The sequence below is a fragment of the Peromyscus maniculatus genome, chromosome 2 (assembly GCF_049852395.1).
Source record: "Peromyscus maniculatus bairdii isolate BWxNUB_F1_BW_parent chromosome 2, HU_Pman_BW_mat_3.1, whole genome shotgun sequence".
NCBI lineage: Eukaryota > Metazoa > Chordata > Mammalia > Rodentia > Cricetidae > Peromyscus > Peromyscus maniculatus.
This window is the reverse complement of record NC_134853.1, coordinates 158,161,851-158,182,623: the sequence shown is the minus strand read 5'-3', so window position 1 is coordinate 158,182,623 and position 20,773 is coordinate 158,161,851. Positions and strand designations below refer to the sequence as shown.

General features: G+C 45.7%; 1 protein-coding gene across 13 annotated transcripts in view; it reads right to left on the bottom strand.

The window, feature by feature from the left end:
• Window positions 1-20,773, bottom strand: part of Ubr4 (ubiquitin protein ligase E3 component n-recognin 4) — a 116,158-nt gene that overhangs the window by 78,644 nt on the left and 16,741 nt on the right. For all 13 annotated transcript variants that reach the window (XM_076565549.1, XM_076565540.1, XM_076565544.1 and 10 more), the window contains exons 10-27: window positions 20,236-20,295; window positions 19,964-20,154; window positions 15,593-15,692; window positions 15,324-15,461; window positions 14,649-14,766; window positions 13,500-13,687; window positions 12,420-12,579; window positions 12,256-12,341; window positions 8,536-8,705; window positions 7,108-7,390; window positions 6,424-6,562; window positions 6,139-6,218; window positions 5,264-5,392; window positions 4,258-4,440; window positions 3,996-4,118; window positions 3,678-3,907; window positions 1,729-1,850; window positions 763-860 (exon numbers count right to left, since the gene is read on the bottom strand). In XM_076565549.1, the coding sequence (XP_076421664.1) occupies window positions 763-860; window positions 1,729-1,850; window positions 3,678-3,907; window positions 3,996-4,118; window positions 4,258-4,440; window positions 5,264-5,392; window positions 6,139-6,218; window positions 6,424-6,562; window positions 7,108-7,390; window positions 8,536-8,705; window positions 12,256-12,341; window positions 12,420-12,579; window positions 13,500-13,687; window positions 14,649-14,766; window positions 15,324-15,461; window positions 15,593-15,692; window positions 19,964-20,154; window positions 20,236-20,295 (2,598 nt within the window). The remainder of the gene's footprint in view (window positions 1-762; window positions 861-1,728; window positions 1,851-3,677; window positions 3,908-3,995; window positions 4,119-4,257; window positions 4,441-5,263; window positions 5,393-6,138; window positions 6,219-6,423; window positions 6,563-7,107; window positions 7,391-8,535; window positions 8,706-12,255; window positions 12,342-12,419; window positions 12,580-13,499; window positions 13,688-14,648; window positions 14,767-15,323; window positions 15,462-15,592; window positions 15,693-19,963; window positions 20,155-20,235; window positions 20,296-20,773) is intronic.

Genomic DNA, 20,773 nt, shown 5'->3' with positions numbered 1-20,773 from the left:
AATAACTGTCCGCAAAGGTAGTCTAAGCAGCACAGACACAAGGAGAATGTCACAGCAACCAACAACCTAGAAAGCCTAAGATGTGCTGCATCAACTTGCTGTAGAACAATCTTTGTACACTGTAGATATGTATTACTCTCATCGTTAATAAAAAGCTGATTGGTCGATAGCAAGGCAGGATTTTTGGGGCAGAGAGAATGTTGGGAAGAAGGGCAGACTTGGGAGTCACAAGCAGATGCAGAGGGAAGCAAGATGAATGTACTGTGTTGAAAGAAGGTACCGCCACATGACAGAGGGCAGATAAGAAATATGGGTTAATTTAAAATGTAAGAGTTAGCTAGTAACAAGCCTGAGCTATTGGCAGAGCATTTATAATTAATAAGAAGTCTCTGACTGGTTATTTGGGAGCTGTCGAGACACAGAGAAACTCTGCCTACATCAACTCATGGCAGAGTAGCACCTGACACAGACAAGAGAACAGTCAACACTGAGAGGTCACGAAGCACAACACATGACAGCACGCCATACTTAACCAGAATTTAACAGGTGGCACAGCAATGGCTCAGAGAAATACAGTGGTCTGTATTCTGGTAACACGGACTGCTAGGCAAAGGGACCACATGAGAACACTTGGGTAATCAAATATACTACTATTAATTCAGCTATAGGAAAGAGATCATCTCCCAGTAGCCAACTGAAGCCCAAAGAATAAGGACACACAGAGTGGTTTAGTGCTCAGTATAGCAACCCGTAGGGACTCACCCAGGATCCGATGTTGGGAAACTCATTGGTGTTGATATTATTCCAGGACTCACAGACAGTCTGCACTGATGACGGTAAATTCTGCACCAGCGTTGGACCTGGAGGCAACAGTAAGGATAAGCAATCAGAGCAATCATCCCAAGACAGAAAGAATGACAGTATTTCAAGCAGCCCCAACTGTCAGAGCCATTACTAAGACAGCTTGCATGGCTATTTCAGCAGCTGTACTATGTCCAAGAAGCAGCTAATTACTCAGCAGCTAACAATCACAATGGTAAGGCTTTCCCTTCCAATCAGTCACTTTCTAATCTCCACAGTAAAGATGACAACTAAAAACAAAAGAGGGGAAGCGTCTCAGCAAGTCAGGCTCCAATCACCACCAAATCTGCTGCCCCCAGCCCCAGTCTCAGAGGAAGTGTTGCTTTGAACCCTGACTCCCCACCCTGACAAATCCTGAGGGCAGGGATCATGAATCCACATGAACAGCATTCATTGAAGCAGTACTAAGTAAGACTCCAAAAATTAAGAGTATTTAAATGTGACACTGGGGACACACAGTTGTAAATTGTAAAGGGAATTTCTGAACTGAACTCCAATCCTGCTCAAGAGCTCTGATTTTCTGCCCTATTTTTTGCCAGATCATTCCTAGACCAGGAGAGAGATTGTGGGCCTGATGCAGACATCAGGTCCTGGTACTAAGCTCAGCAAGTCAAAGAACAGCACAGAGGAGCACAGTAAAAGCAGCCTTGTCCTCAGGAACGAGCTGGTCTTGGTTTAGATCCTGGCTTCACTGTTTGCGTAGGAGTCATGGCAAATCCACTTCTCCTAAACCTCAGTGAGCAAACTGAAGAACTCCACTTGACGGAGTTATTGGGAAGATCCACCCAGATACGCCTAGGGAAATGCCTGATACTCAAGGCGGCCCAGCAAGTGGGAAAGGCCAGTGAAGCATGCATGCTCACTTACCCAGCGTGTTTGCCTTGCATCTGCTAGAGCCAATAGCCAAGACCGCTGCAAAGCCGTGCAGCTTCTCCTGGGAAGGCTTCTCGGTGGATCCCTCTTCATTAAGGTTCTGAAGCAAATAGGCTCTGAAGGGAAAAGCAGGAGAGGCTAGAGGAATCGTGTCCTACACCACGCTCAGGAGAAAGGAACCTCAGAGACACTCAGGAACCAGCATCTCAGTTCCCAATCTACGTAAGGACAGGTGACAGTACCAGTCCCTTCATGGGGAAGTATTTCCCAAAGAATAGCCCACCCTCAGAAAAGCTCCCAAAACATGAGTCCATGAAGAACAAATCTGAAGGGCACTGAACACTCCTACCCTCCTTCCCCCATCCTTGAAGACCAACAATATATATATATATACATACAAAAATGCACACATATATATACACTCTGAGAATATATTTTTAAAAATAAGCCAGGTGGTGGTGGTGCACACTTTTAATTCCAGCACTCGGGAGGCAGAGGCAGGTAGGTCTCTGTGAGTTTGAGGCTAGACTGGTCTATAAGTGAGTTCCAGGACAACCAGAGCTACACAGAGAAACCCTGTCTTGGAAAACCAAACAAAAGAACGAATGAATGAACGAACGAACGAACGAACGAACGAACGAACTAACGAACGAACGAATGAATCAGCAACAAAAACAAAGAAACCCTGTTTTGAAAAACAAACCAACCAAACAAATAAATAAATAAAAGCAGCAACAAAAACAAAACCTGTTCAGCTTTAATTTACCTAACATCTCCCAACTTACTTGCCAAGGAAAACCCACCAGGAGCTCAGTTTTGGAAAGCCCTGGCCCAGCAGGCAGAGCAAAGCCTAGGTTCTGCAGAGGGCAGGCCCGTGCTTTGCAGTTGGCCACTGCATCACATCAACATCAAGAACAGAGCCTGGCACACAGCAGGGTATGTGTTACTAGTTACGCCTTGTGTTTGTTCAGTATAATTGCCTCCAGCTACAGTCCTCAGTCTGCAAGGCATTCACACTAACAGACAAGATGACTTCAGTTACACCAGGTCCCTGTCAGCAAACAATCAGAACAGAGCAGGGACTGACAATGAGATCCCAGGGACCAGACAGGCAAGGAACTTAGGATGGCCAGGCTGACCTGCTGCAAGGAGAAGCCACTCCTCTACTCAACCCGACTGTTGTGTAGAGGACAGTTTTGCCAGCTCACTCACACTTGCTCACTATCACTTTACAGGGGTGAAGAAGCGAAGTCAGGGGTCTCATGTAGCTGAGTCAACCAGCCCTTCTTCGGCCTCCTAAGTGCTAGGATTACAGGCATGGGCCACCATGCCTGGCTGTTCCTCCTTTTCACTCCCAGTACTGAGAACAGAATCTCCCAGTTCTAATTTAAGAAAAACTAGAAGCCTCAATTTGTGGGTGATCTCCAACCTGTATATACTGAAAATAAATTTTAAACCTTTTAAACATCATTTGTTGAGCAAATTCTATAGGACATGTAGTTTATAGGGTATGCTGAAGAAAAAGAAAGGTTTTGGAACACCCTCCAACCCAATAAGGAATATTTGCCTCAGGCCCGTAAGCCCAGCATCTAGGAAGTGAGAGAGGAAGACTGTCACAAGCTCGGGAGTAACCCAGAGTGAGACTGTTTCAAAGCAGAGTTAGTAACTGCTCCTACATCTGGGTACCACAGACTGGAAGCCCTGGGAGGGCTTCATTCCCACTGAGAACTGGAACAGTGGCACTCAGAAAAGCGCCTATCCTCTCTACCCTGAAACTACATTGCTACAAGTCTTTGATGGAACTATAAAAATTCAACATCCTGGGACTTGCCCTCTTGGCCACCCCTTGACACTCTGCACCACGGGGAAAGCAAAGCTGACACACAAGGAGGGTGCAGGCTCAGACCCCAGGGACCTCTCCGAGTGAGTGCTCGTCTCTGTACCTAGTGAACGAGGCGTAGGTGTCAATGAGTTGCAGCGTAGCTGGAAGGAGGTTCTTGGTGATCTCAGATGACTTGTGAGGATCAGTCTCCGCAGCCATCTTAGAAAAGTGCTCATCCAGAGAGACCTGGACCTTTGAGATAGCAGCATCCAGGGTGTAGATGGACTGCAGACTAGGGATCTCATGAAGCTGCAGGACGGTGGTGCAGTCGATGGAGCAGAATGACGAGATCTTTAAAAGCACCCAGAATATTAATTAGTTGTGGCCAAAGGCTGTGGCAGAGCCTAGTTCTGTCATTAGGATTAGAATGATAGCATACCTGTCGGGCAAAGTACTCCTCTACAATTTCAACATCGTACTTTACTGAGCTACACTTGGTGGAGGTCAGTTCTATGAGAGAGCCAGCATGCTCAGGCTTCATGCCCTGTTTGATAAGATGATCCTATTTGGACAGCAAGAAAGAGTGTTTAGGAAAATAACCTAGAAATCTAAAAGCTTTCATTAACTTTAAAAGCCCCATAGTGGGAAGCAAGTCGCCTATGAAGCTCCCTCACAGCACTGAGCTTCCTCCCCTGTGGCACCTTGATCCAGTTGACATAGGAGCTGATCCGGAGGCGGGACGACCATCGCAGAGTGTGTAAGATGTCACATTCACTCATCTCAGGTAAGTTCGTGGCCAGCTGGTTCATGTAAGTCTTTGAAGGTGGCAAAATTCCTAAGATCCTCCAGAGTATCAAGAAGTAATATTGCAGGGCGCAGGCCTCCTGAGGAGGTGAACGGAGCAATGGAAGCATGTGGCATGCTCAAGATCTCCCTAATGTAATAACTGTTCCAAAAGATAGCCTTTCAAGCGCATGGTGTGAAATTGTGAACTGAGAGTCCCCAGAGCATCTCAGCACACAGAACCATGTGCCTAGTGTGAACTGAGCGCCCCCAGAGCATCTCAGCACACAAACACTAAGCCAAACAGGCAGATACACTATGACACTCTGCTCTGTTCTGCACACTGAGAAGCTACAAGGATGCTCTCGGACAGCTCTGGCTCCCTAGTACTTTACCGTCTAACCAAGGGGAAGATGGGAGCTGGGCAGGACCATAGTCAGCAGCCAGCCCTTTAGTAAACAGCATGGAACTGTTCAGACCTGTTTTTTTGTTTTTTGTTGGCTTTTTCAAGACAGGATTTCTCCATGTAGTTTTGGTGCCTGTCCTGGATCTCGCTTTGTAGACCAGGTTGGCCTCAGACTCAGAGAGATCCGCCTGGCCCTGCCTCCCAAGTGCTGGGATTAAAGGTGTGCGCCACCACCGCCTGGCCCAGACCTGTTTAAAGGTGTCTAGAAACCCACATGCTGTCGACACTTGGGCAGCCACCAACCCCAGTCACATTTCTCTCAACATTAACCAAAACATAAATTACAACAACAGAAGCACTCCAACTACGTAGAAATGTTGCAGAAACAGTCCGTTTTGAAAACAATGTTGAATAAAGAGCTCATGCCCAGAAGGGAACTTGAGGTTGAAAGGACTGATCACACACACACACACACACACACACACACACGTCCAGCCCCTCCCAGTGTCCAGTCTTACCAAGGCTGTCCCGTTCTTATTTTCCTTCCTCCTGACTGTGTCCAGCTGAGAACCAGCTGCAAGCAGGCCTGTCAGCGAGGTGTAAAGCTCATCGTACTTGACGAGCTTGGAGAAAAGAACTTCACATGCCTAATACCAAGAGAGACCAAAAACAATATAGGTCGAGGTAGTACTGCACACCTTTGATTCCAGCACTCAGGGGTATGAGGCAGGGGAATCTCCAGTGGGCTGCACAGTGAGACCCTGTCTTAGGGAGAGGAAGGGAAAAAGAAGACATTTGAATACTGGAACATTTTCTCCTCTTGGACCTACATCATCACTTAGTCTCCTGACTGTGAAAACATTCCATCAACTCTTCCTCACAGCAGAGTGCCAGTTCTGGGGCCTCACACTTAAGTTTGTGTACTAACACAAGCACACAGCTGCGGAATGAAGAGAGTGAGGCAACCATTCTGTTAAATGTCTGATGTTTTCCTTTTAGACACTCATATGCTAATGTGTGAGGAGTGGAGAGTGCTCCATGGGGGTGGGGGGAGCATCTGACCCACAGGTAAAAAAGGCTTTAAAATCTTATGCAGGGCAGAGCAGGGCAGGGCAGGGCAGACCTTATAACCCCAGCTACTCAGGAAGCTGATACAGAATGACTGCTTGACCTCCCTCAGGCTTTTAAAGCCAGCTTAAGAGCATAAGAAAAGATTCTAATTCTTTAAAAGGAAGAAGAGAAGAAATAAAGAAAAAAGGCAGAAAAAGAAAAGAAAAAAATTCCAGAAGAATAGTAAAAAATAAAGAAAAAAGAAAAAGAAAATTTCAGAAGGAGAGTAAGAAAAAAATAAAGAAAAAAGGACAGAGAGAAAGAAAAAACAAAATCCCAGTACCATGGAATCGAGTCGGTGCAAATCCTCCTCAGAGGCCTCTGGGGACAGGACACAGTAGAACCTGGGTTGTGGGGCTGCATCTGGAAAATGATGAGCTTGTTAACACTGTGAAGCATGTAAAAGTCAATTTCTACAACTTTTCTGAACCAGCAGGTGATGGACCATCCTCAAGGGGGAGACTAAGGCCCGGACCAAAGCTCCTCCAGGAGTCACTGAGCTATAGATTTAACTCCACCAACAAGGACCAGCAGTCATCACCCTCTTGCTGACAACCTTCTTTCTGACCTGATGAAAAATGTTTGGACCAGTTTTCTTCTACTTCCTTGAACCCGTGATACAGAGGAGTGTTGGCCCGGCGGCGGCTGCTGCTGTCTTGGGGTCCACTTGCCCACCCAAAAGGGGGGCTCAGCAGGTTGTGCTGCACCTTGGAAACACAGACACTCGAGTTAAGGACATACAGTCGCCATCTGCTGTTCACACCAGAGACAACGGATCTAGTAATACCAAAACTTGTTAGCATCAAATGAAAATGAAATTTTGAAGATTGTTCTGATTTCTTTTTGAAAATCATTTTTGATAGTGAATCATGGGGAAGGATGCTCCATGAATTAGTTTAAAATCTGTTGAGCACAGCACCTCTTACCCACCCTCTCATCCTCTTTTGTGTCTTCACAAAAGGCTACAACTCTAGCATTTACTGTGGGACCCTTCCTCAGGCACTAAACACACGTGGGGCCAAAGCTGAGGGCACTGTGGCTATACAAGTAAGCAGGGGGATGAGAAAGAACATTCGTGAGTGAACGAGAGGCCACCCATCAATCAACAAACCCATCAAGTAAACAGAAAGTCTAATCCCAAAGACTTAGCTAGCCTTACCCATAAGGCCTTCATAGCCACAAATAAAACATTACTGCCTGCTAAAGAATGGAGCTCTCAGAATGAGAGCAAGGAGATGGTGTGGGTCTTCACCTGCTCAAACAGATACATGGGGGCTTTGGAGTACTGATGAAGTAGGTAGTCGAAGATCAAAAGGAGGCGTGCCAGGGTTAGCGGCACGGAGCGCATCTGCACGTCCATGTTAACACTCAGCTCCTGGATGTTCTGCACCAGCATGGTGAAGATGGCCCGGCGGCCCTTCTCAGAGAAGTTGTGGAAGATGAGGAGCAGCAGCTGCAGGTGCTCAACATTCAGGTCCTCTGTCTCACTGGGCACCACCCCCTGCAGTGCGTTCTGCTTCATTGTAGACAAAAACCTGGCACAGAGAAAAGGGGAGCATGTCACCCAGTGCTGGAAGGAGAACAAGTTAAAGAAGAGAGAAGCCAATGCAGAGAAGCCAAAAAGCCAGACATGGGCCAGCAATGTGTCCCAGAGGGGTCAAGACGCTTGCCACCAAGACTGCCACATCTTGTTCCAACCCCAGGTCTCATATAAGAGAACTAACTCCACAAGTTGTCCTCTAACCTCTACAAGAATGGTGTGGCACATGTGATTGACTGTGCGCACATACACATATCCACAGAGTTCAGAGCCAGGCAGGAGGAGGGGAGGCAGAGGGGCTGTGGGGAAGGGACTATTATAATATTTGAGAACTTGTCAGAAGAGCCTTTATACAAGGAATGAGCATAGCCAACTGTCTGCATGTTCTTTGGCTTTTAGGAAACAGATCTGTATTTTTTTTTTTTTTAATTATGTATACAGCATGTATGACTGCAGGCCAGATCTCATTACAGATGGTTGTGAACCACCATGTGGTTGCTAGGAATTGAACTCAGGACCTCTGGAAGAGCAGTCAGTGCTCTTAACCTCTGAGCCATCTCTCCAGCCCGAGATCTGTATTTTAATACGGTGTCCTTCCTTCATCCCAAGCTCCCAGAAGCCTTTCTCGCAAAACTCTGCCACGAAGAGGGCTATGATCTTGCAAATCCAACATTACAGCTATTTGATCCTGGGCTGGGGGATAGAATAGCAAAGCCTTTTAGGAAAACAAACTGCTTTGAAGCCTAACCATGTAAACAAAACATGGCAAAAAACAGGTCCATCTAAGGAGGATTTAGGTGATTAAGCTGAGCTTCCCCCAAGGAAACAAGTTCTTTAAAATGTATCCAAAACCAATACTACGCCACTCTAAATGGGCTCCTGTAGAAAGCACACTAAGCCAGGGCAGTTAGGCCTTTCTCCTTCAGTCATCTTTGGAATCCAGGCTCTGAATGACAATTGCAACCAAATCTCCCATGGCTACCGGAAGGGTCTTTTCCCAGACCACACTGTTTACCAGAACATCCGCCAAACCCCCTGTCACTTTCCACCCCTCCTGAGCACAGACAGCAGCTTCTCACAGCCAGACTCCTGCAAATAGTTTCCAATCATCCACAGACCTTCCTTCTGTTAGGGTCTTACCTGTCCCACACTTTCAAGCATTCTGGGACGTCAGGGTCACCTTGGGCTCCAGCTTTATGTTGCCAGATAAGCAGGAGGCGGGAAAGCACGGAGAGCCCTTGGGGGTGAATGTACAGGGGCCAAGGGCCCTCAGAGAGAGGGGCGGCTCCCAGCTGCTGTAGCAGTGTGTTCTGGAGGACAGAGACAGCACAAGTCAAGGTTATGTGCACTCATCAACACTCCTTTCCTGAATAATGAACAAAAGAACTTGGCAGTGTATGACTACAAGAAATCTGAAGACAAATCATGTTGTCCAACAATTGAGAAAAATACGATGCAGCCCAATTACAGCTGTAGCTTACTTAGCGTCTAGAGCAAGCTTTGGAAAGGACAAGTGCTTGGAGACCTTGCAATCAAGGCAGTTTTCAAGAAGGCTGGCAAGTGAGCAGCTGGTACCTTCAGAAGGAAACTCAACAGACATCACAGCAGATGGACTGTTTTTTCAGACATCGTCCCTCTGTATAGCCCTGGCTGGCCCTGAACTCACAGAGACTCACCTCCTGAGTGCTGGAATTAGGCATGTGCCAGCACACCTGACTGTGGACTTCATTTACAGCTAGTTACCTCAGACAATTACTCTGTGTACAAATACACAGAGGCGGTTGACAACTTGTGTATCTGACAAGTGGTAAACAGTGTTAAGAAGAGAAATGAGGCCTGTGAGAAGCCAACATGTGTTACTCAGCAGGGCTGTCAGTTGGGAACCCAAGCTGGTCAGAGGTTACAGTCTACCATGGCCTGGCAACTCTCTCAGAGCTCAGCAACATGGAGGACTCCCTCCCCAGTGAGACTTCCTGCTCTCTACCTGCCCTTATTTGGAGAAGGTCTCTAAGGCCTGGAGGCCTGACCTTATCTGAAAGCTGTCCCTAAGCCTGGACGCCTGATTTCTCTCTCCTGTGACCCTTGGCACAGTTCCCTGCTAGAGCTCCCCCTGCTGCCCAAAGGTAACTATGACTTGTATTAGGAACTTGATGACAAGGAGAGTTGTTTAATGCAAAGTAGGAGATACCTCAGCCACTGTCCCCAGTCTTACATTTATATGCCCCTCTTGTTATGGAATAAACTAGAGCTGTAACACTTGAACTGTCTCCCCGAGAGCTGTCTCAGAAGTCTCAGAAGCCATCCGACCCTGCTTACTGGTTTCTGTCCCCTCCCCCTTCATGGAAGGAAGAAGAACCACAGCTGTCCTTGCTCCCAGCTGAGTATTCCTCCCTAGGAACTAAGTGAAAACAAAACACACACAGTAAGCAGGTGCCATTGGAACACCACACAAATGCCTGATTTGCCATATGGCTTTTAAAGACACAAATCATGCTAGAAGAATGACTTTTTCTTTTCTTTTCTTTCTTTCTTTCTTTTTTTTTTTTTTTTTTTTTTTTTGGTTGGTTGGTTGGTTTTGGTTTTGAGACAGGGTTTCTCTGTGTTATCTGACTATCCTAGAAATTACTCTGTAGATCAAGCTAGGCTTCAACTCACAGAGATCTGCCCGCCTCTGCCTCCTGAGTACTGGGATTAAAAGCGGCCACCGCCCAGTAACTAGAAGAAATTTCTAAGTCTGACTAACTAAATTCTATTCTTCAATACTGTTGATAATTCAACTCCTTAAGGGCTGTTTCCAGCACCAGGCAGTTACTCCAGGCCAAGCACTGCACTATCAGCAATGCATACACTTTCCCAGTGAACTTACAGCCCCCAAACAGGCACAGATGAAAAGAGGTTGGGAATTCTCTGTCCGGAGTTTGTGCAAGTTGGCAGTTCCCTCTCAAATGCTGAGGGCAACATCAGAACAAGAGGCCTAGGGACTCCAGTCCAGAGAAAAGCATTTCATCTCTGTTCTCTGGATGAGTTTAGGCAGAACAAGACTATGAACTTTGAAGCTTCCCTAAATAAACAGACTGGGGGAAGGAGCTGAGCACTGGGCAGGACCAGCTTCAGACAGGGTGGGAAGCTGCCGCAGAGGCCAAACACTGAACAACTTCTATTGCCTTCCTGCCAAAATAAATTTCCCTTAATAATAGGCAGGTATTAATACATTTCACAACCATCTTTTTAAACAACAAAAGAAAACTTCAAGGATTCTCTCCAACAGTTTGGGATTCTAAGAATTTCACTTCTTCCAATAGCTTCCTACATTGTATCCCTTTGGAAGAAACTGACAAGCCTCTAAAATAGTGCTATCTGCTGAAGTGATTGTTTTTGTTTGAATTTTTGTAGATGAAAGTCTCATTGTGTTGCCAAGGATAGCCTTGAATTTGCAATCCTCTTGTCTCAGCCTTCTGAGCATCAGGCACTGAAATAATTAACAGTAACAGAAAAACTTTCTAAATAGTTTCAGGCCAAACTTGGCGATCCACTTGACTAAATGGCACTGAGAGACAGGTATCCAGAAGAAATCATCCCTTTGTCTGTGGTGCTGGAATCAAAGCCAGGGCCCTGCATGAATAGGAGGCATGTGCTGTACCACTGAGCTGCACCCCTGACCCAGAATCCGCATTTTAAACCATCGCCTCAGGAATCCCTGTGTACATTAAAGATTAGGAAAGACTAACTTTGCCCATGGGGGAAAAAAAAAAAAAAAAAAAAAAAAAAAAAAACCTACTGGATGCAATGACCCATGCCTGGAATTCTAGGCTAATACAGGAGGACCGCCAAGAGTTTACAGTCAGGTTAGGCTAGAGTCCCAAGTCAGCCAGAGCTAGAGAAGTCTTAATAAAACTAAAACAACTTAAGTCTTAATAAAAAACAACCAAATTATTATCAAACTATGATATTGCCAAATATGAATCCACATGATCTGACCCCTTGCTGGTGGGGATGAAAACCAGAGTCACCGTGCAGCAGTGTGGCCTGATGTGCCGACACTCACACTGTATAACCTGACAATTCTACTCCAAGTGACAGCACCAGGAGACCCACTCCTCCACACATACCAGGGGACACGAGTAAGAAAGACCACAGCAACATCTGGAATGCAATAAGTAAGCCTGGACACCTTTCAAATGTACCTCAGTGGAAACAGAGAAGATGAATCAAGCTATACAGCCAAGCACAATAGGTATCACACAGCAGTGCAGTAAGGACTACAGAAACACTACAGACGAATCTTGGCAACAGACATCATGTGATGAATACTATGTAAAAAGTAAAGCACATAATGCCATTCAATGTAAGCTAAAAGTGGTTTAATTTGAGGAGTATAGGTACATGTGAGACTTAGGATTCAAACCACCACCTGTCTCAGGAGGGAGGGAATCCTGCAGTTACATGTTCAGTCAAGGTCCTAGAATCAGTTTTGGTGATAGGTTTGTAAGGGAAAGCAAGCATGTCTGCTGTGACCTGATGGCCACTTTTAAAGTGCCTTTAACTTCCCCCGTCAGACTGGTGAACATGTGTCACTCTTATTTTGTAAATTGCTTTTGGTGAGTTCCGTCTACTGGTCTACTATGAGAAGCACTGGGAGCTTGTTTAGCTATTTTCTTCCTTTCTTTAAAGTTCATGACTTGGGGAAAAGGACATCTTTTTCATTCAATGATCCCAATCACTGCACAGGGACACACAGAACACCCAAGCAAAACTCTCCCCACAGAGAGCAAGAACAAAGCATCCTTCAATGATGAGAGCCACCACATCCCAGGGAAAGTGTAATGCGCTCCTGCCTAGGCAGCCACAGTACACACCAACCTGCAGGTTCGGGGACTGTAGGTCGGAAGTTACCAGGGAGTGGTTGAAGTGATAGAGAGCAGCAGCGAAGTCCTCATCTGATGACCCTTAGGACAGAGGAATACAGTTACTCAGGAACTTGGAGCCATAAGTGCCCTGCAACAACACCCAGCCTCTCCACTGACCCTTGAGTCCATCTTTGTCCACCTCCTTAATGATGCTGGCCAGGGTAGCCATATGGTGCTCTGAAAGAGACACACTCAGATAGTTCCGGATGAAATTGTTCCGAGAGTTCAGCATGGAAGATGTGATAAAGTTCAGGATGTTGGAAGCCAGACCTAAGAACTAAAAGGAACAGAAAACAACTCAGATCAGGGTCATGGGGTATGAACTTCTACCAACCCTAAATTCAAGCTAGTATATTATACAAGCCCAGAAACCTCCATGCCAAAACTGAAGGCTATCACCTAATTCTTACAGCAGGACTACATCCATAATGAGAATCAGCTGCACAGAATGGTAGCCACTTGGTGTAGACCTCAAAAAAACATGAGGCAGGACCTCCGAGCTCACCCACTCATTTTTTTTTCCCCCCTGTTCCTCCAGAGCCCACTCTATCCAGCTCAAGACATAACTAGTAACATACTGGAGACTGACTCCTACATCAATGATTATTACACATACATACATCCTCACCTTTCTCTATTATTTAACTGATTTGCCATTATTGTAAAAAACTAATTATTAAATGATTATATGTTTTATGCCCATAACCTTTAAATAGGAAACTATAAATATAAGGCTACGTGAAAGAATTGTACATGACTCATTTACTGATAAATTATTAGACTAGGGGCTGAAACACAAAAGGTAATCAATAAATATTGGTTGAATCAATAAGTAAGCATTTATGATGTGGCAAACCTATGCTACGGGCTTTGAAAACACTTTCACAAAGCCGTTTGGGGCAGGTGCAATCACTCCCCAACAAGGAGACATTCAGATTCTGGCCCAGAACCATCAAGAGGGAAAAAGCAAGCTTCAAATCAACTTCTATCTAAACTTAAAGACTGGGCTAATAACCATCAGCATTGGAAGCAAGCTATTCAATCACGCATAATTACTCCCTGGAAGTCCTACACAGAGGCAGATCCAGTTATCCAGCTTAGAACTGCTTTAGCTCAGATGGTCTACTCTTCAACTCAGCCATCTGACTGAAGAAATCGCCCTCCTCCCACCGCCAGAACTTCAGAAATCCCTCTTACCAACTCAGGATCTTTGCGACTGGCCAAGATGTTGCCCTTCTCACCAGAGGCCTGTTTACTGGGGCTTTTAACCCGAGGAGAGCTCTCCAGGGGAGGAGGTGGTGGAGGAGGTGGAGGTGCAGCTTTCTCTTTACTGGGAGAGATGGTCTCCTCAAACCACTGCCCCAAAATAGGCTCGCTGTCATCATCTGAACAAAAAGAGAAAGTCACAAAAATAACCATCTCTGTGTGTGTGAACCTGTTCTCTAAAAGTGTTCAAGTCAAAAGACCACAGGGCATACTGATGCAGAGGATGGGGATTGATCCTGTCAACCTGCCAAGACAACTAAATGGATACATAAAGTGCTTCCATTTAATTGTACATAAGTTATAGTGCCGTAAAACTCATTTCTTCTTCTTTTTTTTTTTAATGAGTCCACCAAAAGAAGAGAAACCATTTCCTCTTATCTGCCTGTCTGGAAAGAAGCCAAACATTTACAAAAGCAAACTAGTCTCAGCAGTTGCACACCCAAGATGCTAAGAATCATACCCTTTGGTGTTTCACACTGTCCCACAAACTTGACCATGAAAAGAAACCTGAGAATTATCTCCTCTACATAAGTCTTCAGCTCTGCCCTATTATCCCTAAGCTAAAAATCCATGGTAAAACCAAACCCCTGCCACATGGCCTTTTGACCTGTACAGGGAGGGCAGAAGTCCCAGCATGTGTCAACAAAGGAGGAAACATGAGCAACTGAGATGTATTTTGATTCTGGCAGAAATGAAAAGCTACATGGGCTTGGTTGAAAACAGTATTTATCATTTAGTATTCTACACTCAACTTACTATTTTTAAAAAGGTCTCATGTAGCCTAGGCTGGCCTCTAATTCCCTAAAGTAGTCAATAATGACCTTGAACATCTAACCCTCTTCCTGTCTCCCTAGTGCTGGGATAACAGGTGTGTGCTACACAGGTGTGTGCACCACACCTGGTTTACTGGACTGCCAATCCAACCCAGGGCATCACACACTCTAGGCAAACATTTTCCCAGCACTCCCTGCCCTTCAAGCTACTCTTAAACAGCACATTATCTGAGAACACATAAATGCAGAGGCAACCAGGAAGAGGAGACAGAGAAGCACAAGGAACTAGAGAGCTATCTCTGGCTACCTTGGCTGCTGTCCTCCTCTGTGCTGCTGAAGTCATCCTCATAGTACGTGTTGGAGTCGGTGGAGGCGCTGGCATCACTGCTCATGGAACCCTTCCTCTGCCGCTGCAGGACACATGCCTAGGGAAACCACAAGGTTGCAGAACAGATGAATCCAAAAACGGAGCTGGGCCATTTCATCTCCTTGACGACCTCCAAGTGTCTCTATGTCTCAGTTGCTTTTCAAATCAGGTTTCTCCAAATGCTCCCCCACGCAGGACTCTCACTGCCTTATCTTGCATAAGCACTCACAACCAGAGACATGGCCAAGGAATGTAAAGGAACATTCCTGGAGTGTCCACCATGCTTCTGCTTCAGACCTGTCACCACAAGTCAGCATATATCTAATACTGGCAATCAATAACTGCTTCCAACGTTCCAAGAACTATTCCTTTTGTCAAGCTGGGTACAGTGACAGCATGTGCCTTTAATCCAAGGATGCTGAAACAAGAGGCTCACTTGAGTGCAGGAAGCCCAGCTCAGACAACAGAGAGACCTTAAGAAAGGGAGGCAGGAAGGAAGGAGAGAGGGGTTCTAGGGTAGGTTCTTTTCCAAAACTATTACCACAGTCTGCATTTATAAAAACCATGCCCCTGTCAACCTTACTCCAATTTATGAATGGCTTGGCTCCTACCCACCTTTCTGTATGAAGTTGAAAGTAAAGTCAAGAGCAGGTTTGTCAGAGGGACAGAGTCAATCAGCCGTTGAATCCTTTGTGTGGAGGTGCTCTGGGCCATAATACTCAGGACTGCAGGGGGACCATCTGTCTCCCAGCCCTGAAAATAACAAAACCAGAGGCGCACTAGTTATATTACGCTGGTAAGAAAGAACCCTCACTGACAGCTCCAGCTAAAATCTCAAGTGAACCCCAAACTGATCTGCAGATTCCAAAGAACAGCCTCCTCACATTGTGGAGCGCCTCCACCTGCAGGTCTTGAAACAGAGACGTCAGCAGCTTGATGGCATGGTTTGCCAGGATCACCGAGAGCACCCCAAATCCCTGATGCCTACACAAATGAAAACAGAAACACAGACCTTAAGATCATAAGCAATGGTGGTGGCGCACGCCTTTAATCCCAGCACTCGGGAGGCAGAGCCAGGCGGATCTCTGTGAGTTCGAGGCCAGCCTGGTCTCCAAAGCAAGTTCCAGGAAAGGCGCAAAGCTACACAGAGAAACCCTGTCTCGAAAAACAAACAAACAAACAAAAAAAGATCATAAGCAATGAAGCACAACCTCAGAAATGGCCATTATCTTGCCATTCTGGCATCCTAGACCCCTTTAAGGATCTACAACTTTTCCACCAAGCGGGGAATACTATAAACAAAAAAATCACCCTAGCATGGGACCAACCTAGGCCCTCTGCATGTGGGTGACAGTTGTGTAACTTGGTCTGTTTGTGGGGCCCCTAGCAGTAGGATCAGAACCTATCCCTGGTGCATGAACTGGTTTTTTGGAACCTATTCCCCATGCTGGGATGCCTCGACCAGCCTTGATGCAGGGAGAGAGGTTGGTCCTGCCTCAAGTTGATATGACATGCTTTGTTGACTCCCATGGGAGGCCTTACCCTTTCTGAACGAAGGAGATAGTAGATGGGGAGATAGATGGGAGGTGGGAGGAGGGAATGAGAAGGCAGGAGAGGGGAAACTGGTTAGTATGTAAAATAAATGAAAAAAAAAATTAATTAAAAAGAAAATCCCCCTGCAGCTCATTATCAAAGCCCAAGTATTGACTGTCACAGGATCTAAATGCTTCAGAGTAAGAACTGCTTCCAAATAAAACTATTTCACATCAGTTCAAAACTACTGGATCAAAAATGCTAGTATTTAAATGATGGTTAATTTTTTTTTTCTAGATACAGTATTTTATTATGTAGCCTTGGCTGTCCTTGCTCTGTAGCCAGGCTGGCCTCAAACTCACTGAGATCCTTCTGCCTCTACTACCAAAGTGCTGGGATTAAAGGCATGTGCCACCACTGCCAGACTAACCATGTTTTGGTGTGTTTTTTTTTGTTTTTTTTTTTTTGGTGTGTGTGTGTGTGTGTGTGTGTGTGTGTGTGTGTGTGTGTGTGTGTGTGTTTATTGTGGCTGGATAGTTAAATTTTTAAAGAATTAATTTGAGGGTTCGCAAGACGGATCAGAAGGTAAAGGTGCTTACTAACAAGACTGACAGCCTGAGTGCTATGCCCAGGACCCATAGAGAATCTACTCCCTTAAGTTGTTCTCTGACTCCCACAGGTATACCACTGCACATGCACACACCACTTTTAACACACATCACACATGTATACACCACTCCTACCACATTCTCATTCTCTCTAACTCTCTCTATTAACTTTTCTAAAATAACTTTTCCCCCTGAGACAGGGTTTCTCTGTGTAGCTCTGGCTGTCCTGGAACTCACTCTGTAGACCAGGCTGGCCTCAAATTTGGAGAGCCACCTGAAGAATTTTTTTAAGGGAATGATTTTTTGAGAAAATTGAAAGTACCAACTTTGGGCAGGGAGATGGATCAGCAGGTAAAAGCCTTCCTAGGAACATAAGCTACTTATTGTTATGGGAGTTTCTTATCTCCCTAGCAGCCCACTGCTGAGTGCCTGCCATCTCAACACCCACTTCACAGTCAGGGAAGCCTGCCTTAGTAGCCTCAGCCAAGTCAACTGCCTCGACGTAGTAGTACTCTCCAGATACAAGCTGGCATGTCTGCTTGAGTTTCTACTTACCTCTTGAGAATTGTTTTTTAAACTCTACGCAGCACCAGAGAACCACAGTGCAAGCAGAGGACACACGGAAACCTAGCATTTAATCTCTTCAATCCCAGGTTCACATACCCAGTTGTGGACTCAACATCTCATAAACAAAGTGCTAGCCATCAGCTAAACTCACCACAAACAAGAGAAAAATCCTATTCCTCTCTCTTTCTCCAGCCCAATCTGCTTCTAACACAGTATTCCCTAGCTCAATACACTATACAACCCAGGTGCTCATGCAAAACGGGTGCAAGCACACCTATGTGCATGAAGGCCAAAGGTCAACCTTGGATGCTGTTCCTCAGGACAACACTAGCAAGCCACAGGGATCTGCCTGTCTCTGCCCCTCCAGTGCTGGGGTTACAAGAGTCCTCATGACTGCACAACAAGCCCAGTACCAGCTGAATTAGCTCCCTAGCTCCAGACCAAACACTTTTGATGGCACAATGTGGTGGTATTGTGTTCCCCAAAATACTGTGCACCTTAATAAACTTATCTGGGGTCAGAGAACAGAACAGCCATAGGTAGACATAGAGGCCAGAAAATGGTGGCACACACAACTTTAATCCTAGCATTCCGAAGGCAGAGATCCATCCAGATCTCTGAGTTCAAAGCCACACCGGAAACAGCCAGGCATGGTGACACACGCCTTTAATCCCAGAAAGTGATGGCAGGAAGCAGAAAGGTATATAAGGCGTGAAAACCAGGAACTAGAGTCTGTTAAGCTTTTAGGCTTTTGAGCAGCAGTTCAGCTGAGATCTATTTGGATGAGCACACAGAGGCTTCCAGTTTGAGGAAACGAGATCAGCTGAGGAATTGGTGAGGCGAGGTTAGCTGTGGCTGGTTCTGACTCTCTGATCTTTCAGTGTTCACCCCAATACCTGCCTCTGGGTTTGTTTTTATTAATAAGACCTTTTAAGATTTATGCTACAGCACAGAGTCTGCTGATGATAACATTCATCCTATTTCCAACTCATCCTCAACAATTCCTATCTAAAAACAACACAACTCCTGCTAACCACTTGCCCTGGCCTCTTTCTTCATAAGACTTCTGACAATCCATAATGGACTTGCTGGTACCGCTGTTTGCTATTTCTCCACTTCAAAATCCAAAATGGGTGTGATGGAAGATTCATATAAAGCCAAGTACTTGGGAGAGTATGCAGAAGGACCAGGAGCTTGGGGCCATCAGCTACACAGCAAGTGCGAGGCCAGCTGGGCTATTAGAGACCCTGTCTCAAAAAAAAAAAAAAGAGAGAGAAAGAGGGACAGGAGAGGTGGCTCAGTAATTAAGAGCTCTGGCTACTCTTACAGAGGACCCAGGTTTGATGGGACCCCAGTACCCATATAACGTAACATCTATGACTCCAGATCGAGGATCTGAAGCCCTCTTCTGGGCTCCAGGCATGTATGTGGTATATATATATACACACATACACATACATATATATCTATTTGGATCTATTTGAAGTGGAGAAATAGCAAACAGCGGTACCAGCAAGTCCATTATGGATTGTCAGAAGTCATATGTATGTATGTATGTATGTATGTATATATATATACATATATATATGCTCAAAACACCCATACAAATAAAGAGATGGCTCAGCAATTAAGAGCACTTGTTGCTTTTGCAGAAGATCTAGGTTTGAATCCGAGCACCCACATGGTGAATCACAACCATCCATAATTCCAGTTCTAGAGGATCTGATGCCTTCTTTTGACTTCTGTGGTTACTAAGCATGAGTGTGGTATACATATATGTATACAGGCAAAACACTCACATATATAAAATAAATCTTAAAAGTAATAATTAAAACTAAGCACATAAGAGGAATGAAAAGAATAAATAAAATCTAGCAATGCCTCATCATTAGGTAAAGGCACCTGCCACCAAGCCCAATGACCCCAGTTTGACCTCTAGGACCTACATGGTGGAGGGAGAGAGCTAACTTCTATAGTTTGTCCCTGACCTCCACCTGTACCCCTTTGGCACAAACACCCAAACTCAGACAAATTTAAGGAACCGCCTTGAGCAACACATTACATTCACTATCATCTCCTTCCCAGCAAGCGCCACTCATCTTTTTTTTTCTTTCTAGACAAGGTCCTATGTAGCCCTGGCTGGCCTGAAACTCAGTCTGTAGAGCAGATTGGCCTCAAACTCATAGAAGTCAGCCTGCCTCTGCCTCTCGAGTGCTGGGATTAAAGGCGTGTGCCACCACTACCCAACACACATCTCATCTTTTGATCTGAACTTGTTGAAAACTCTGAACAACACGTCAGACACTCTTTCCGCCTCTCAATGAGGAAATGAGATCAAAACCAACCATGACCTATCCAGATGCTGGAGCGAGAGGCTGGCTTGAATCCTTGGTACAGAGTGTGTTCAGCATGCACAGACCCTGGCTACAATCTACAGAACTAAAGCAAATAAACAAGCTCTGATGTGAGGTCAGCAGCTCATCACCCCAGTGAACCAGAACAACACGGCACAGCATCCAGAAGTGGAGGTCAGAGGCAGACACATACCCTTTGCCAGGTCCCAGTTTGGGAGAGCCTACTCCCTCTTTCGTACGAGAAAGGATGTCTCTGACTCGGAGGGCAGCCAACGGGTCCTTCTCTTTCCCCTTGTCAGCCAGAGCTGTGGGACTGAGATTCAGTATGAGGAAGAGGCTATTCAGTAGACACCATGCACCCAGCAGCTGGAAGTTCTGGAAGTGCTGGTGAAAAAGGACAAAACCAAACATCAGCGTGGAAATTCACACCCGACAGAAGGTAACTGCAGCCCAGAGGCCTCTTACCTCACCACCAGCACGGCGGGAGCTGCTGATCGCCTGTCCAATCATGTCGTAGATCTCAAGCTGCCCAGGAACAAACGGACATACAGTCTGAGCAGGTCAGGTCGTCATCACAAATCTAAACCCTACTACCTGAGCCAGTTTACTGGAAGAAGTGTAACTGTCATCAGGTCACTCAATAACCGACTGTCATCAGTAGGGCACTGCCTGTATCTCTCAGTATGTGACACCTTCTTAGCTGTTCCCATATCCCCAGTCCTGCATCAGCCAGCTTCCCATCCCAACTAATTCTTTCTATGCACTTACTGCAAAATCTTGTTTGCTACATCCTGCTTGAAAGTACATCAGCGCCGGGCGTGGTGGCGCACGCCTTTAATCCCAGCACTCGGGAGGCAGAGGCAGGCGGATCTCTGTGAGTTCGAGGCCAGCCTGGGCTACCAAGTGAGCTCCAGGAAAGGCGCAAAGCTACACAGAGAAACCCTGTCTTGAAAAAAACCAAAAAAAAAAAAAAAAAAAGAAAGTACATCAGCACCCAGTAAGC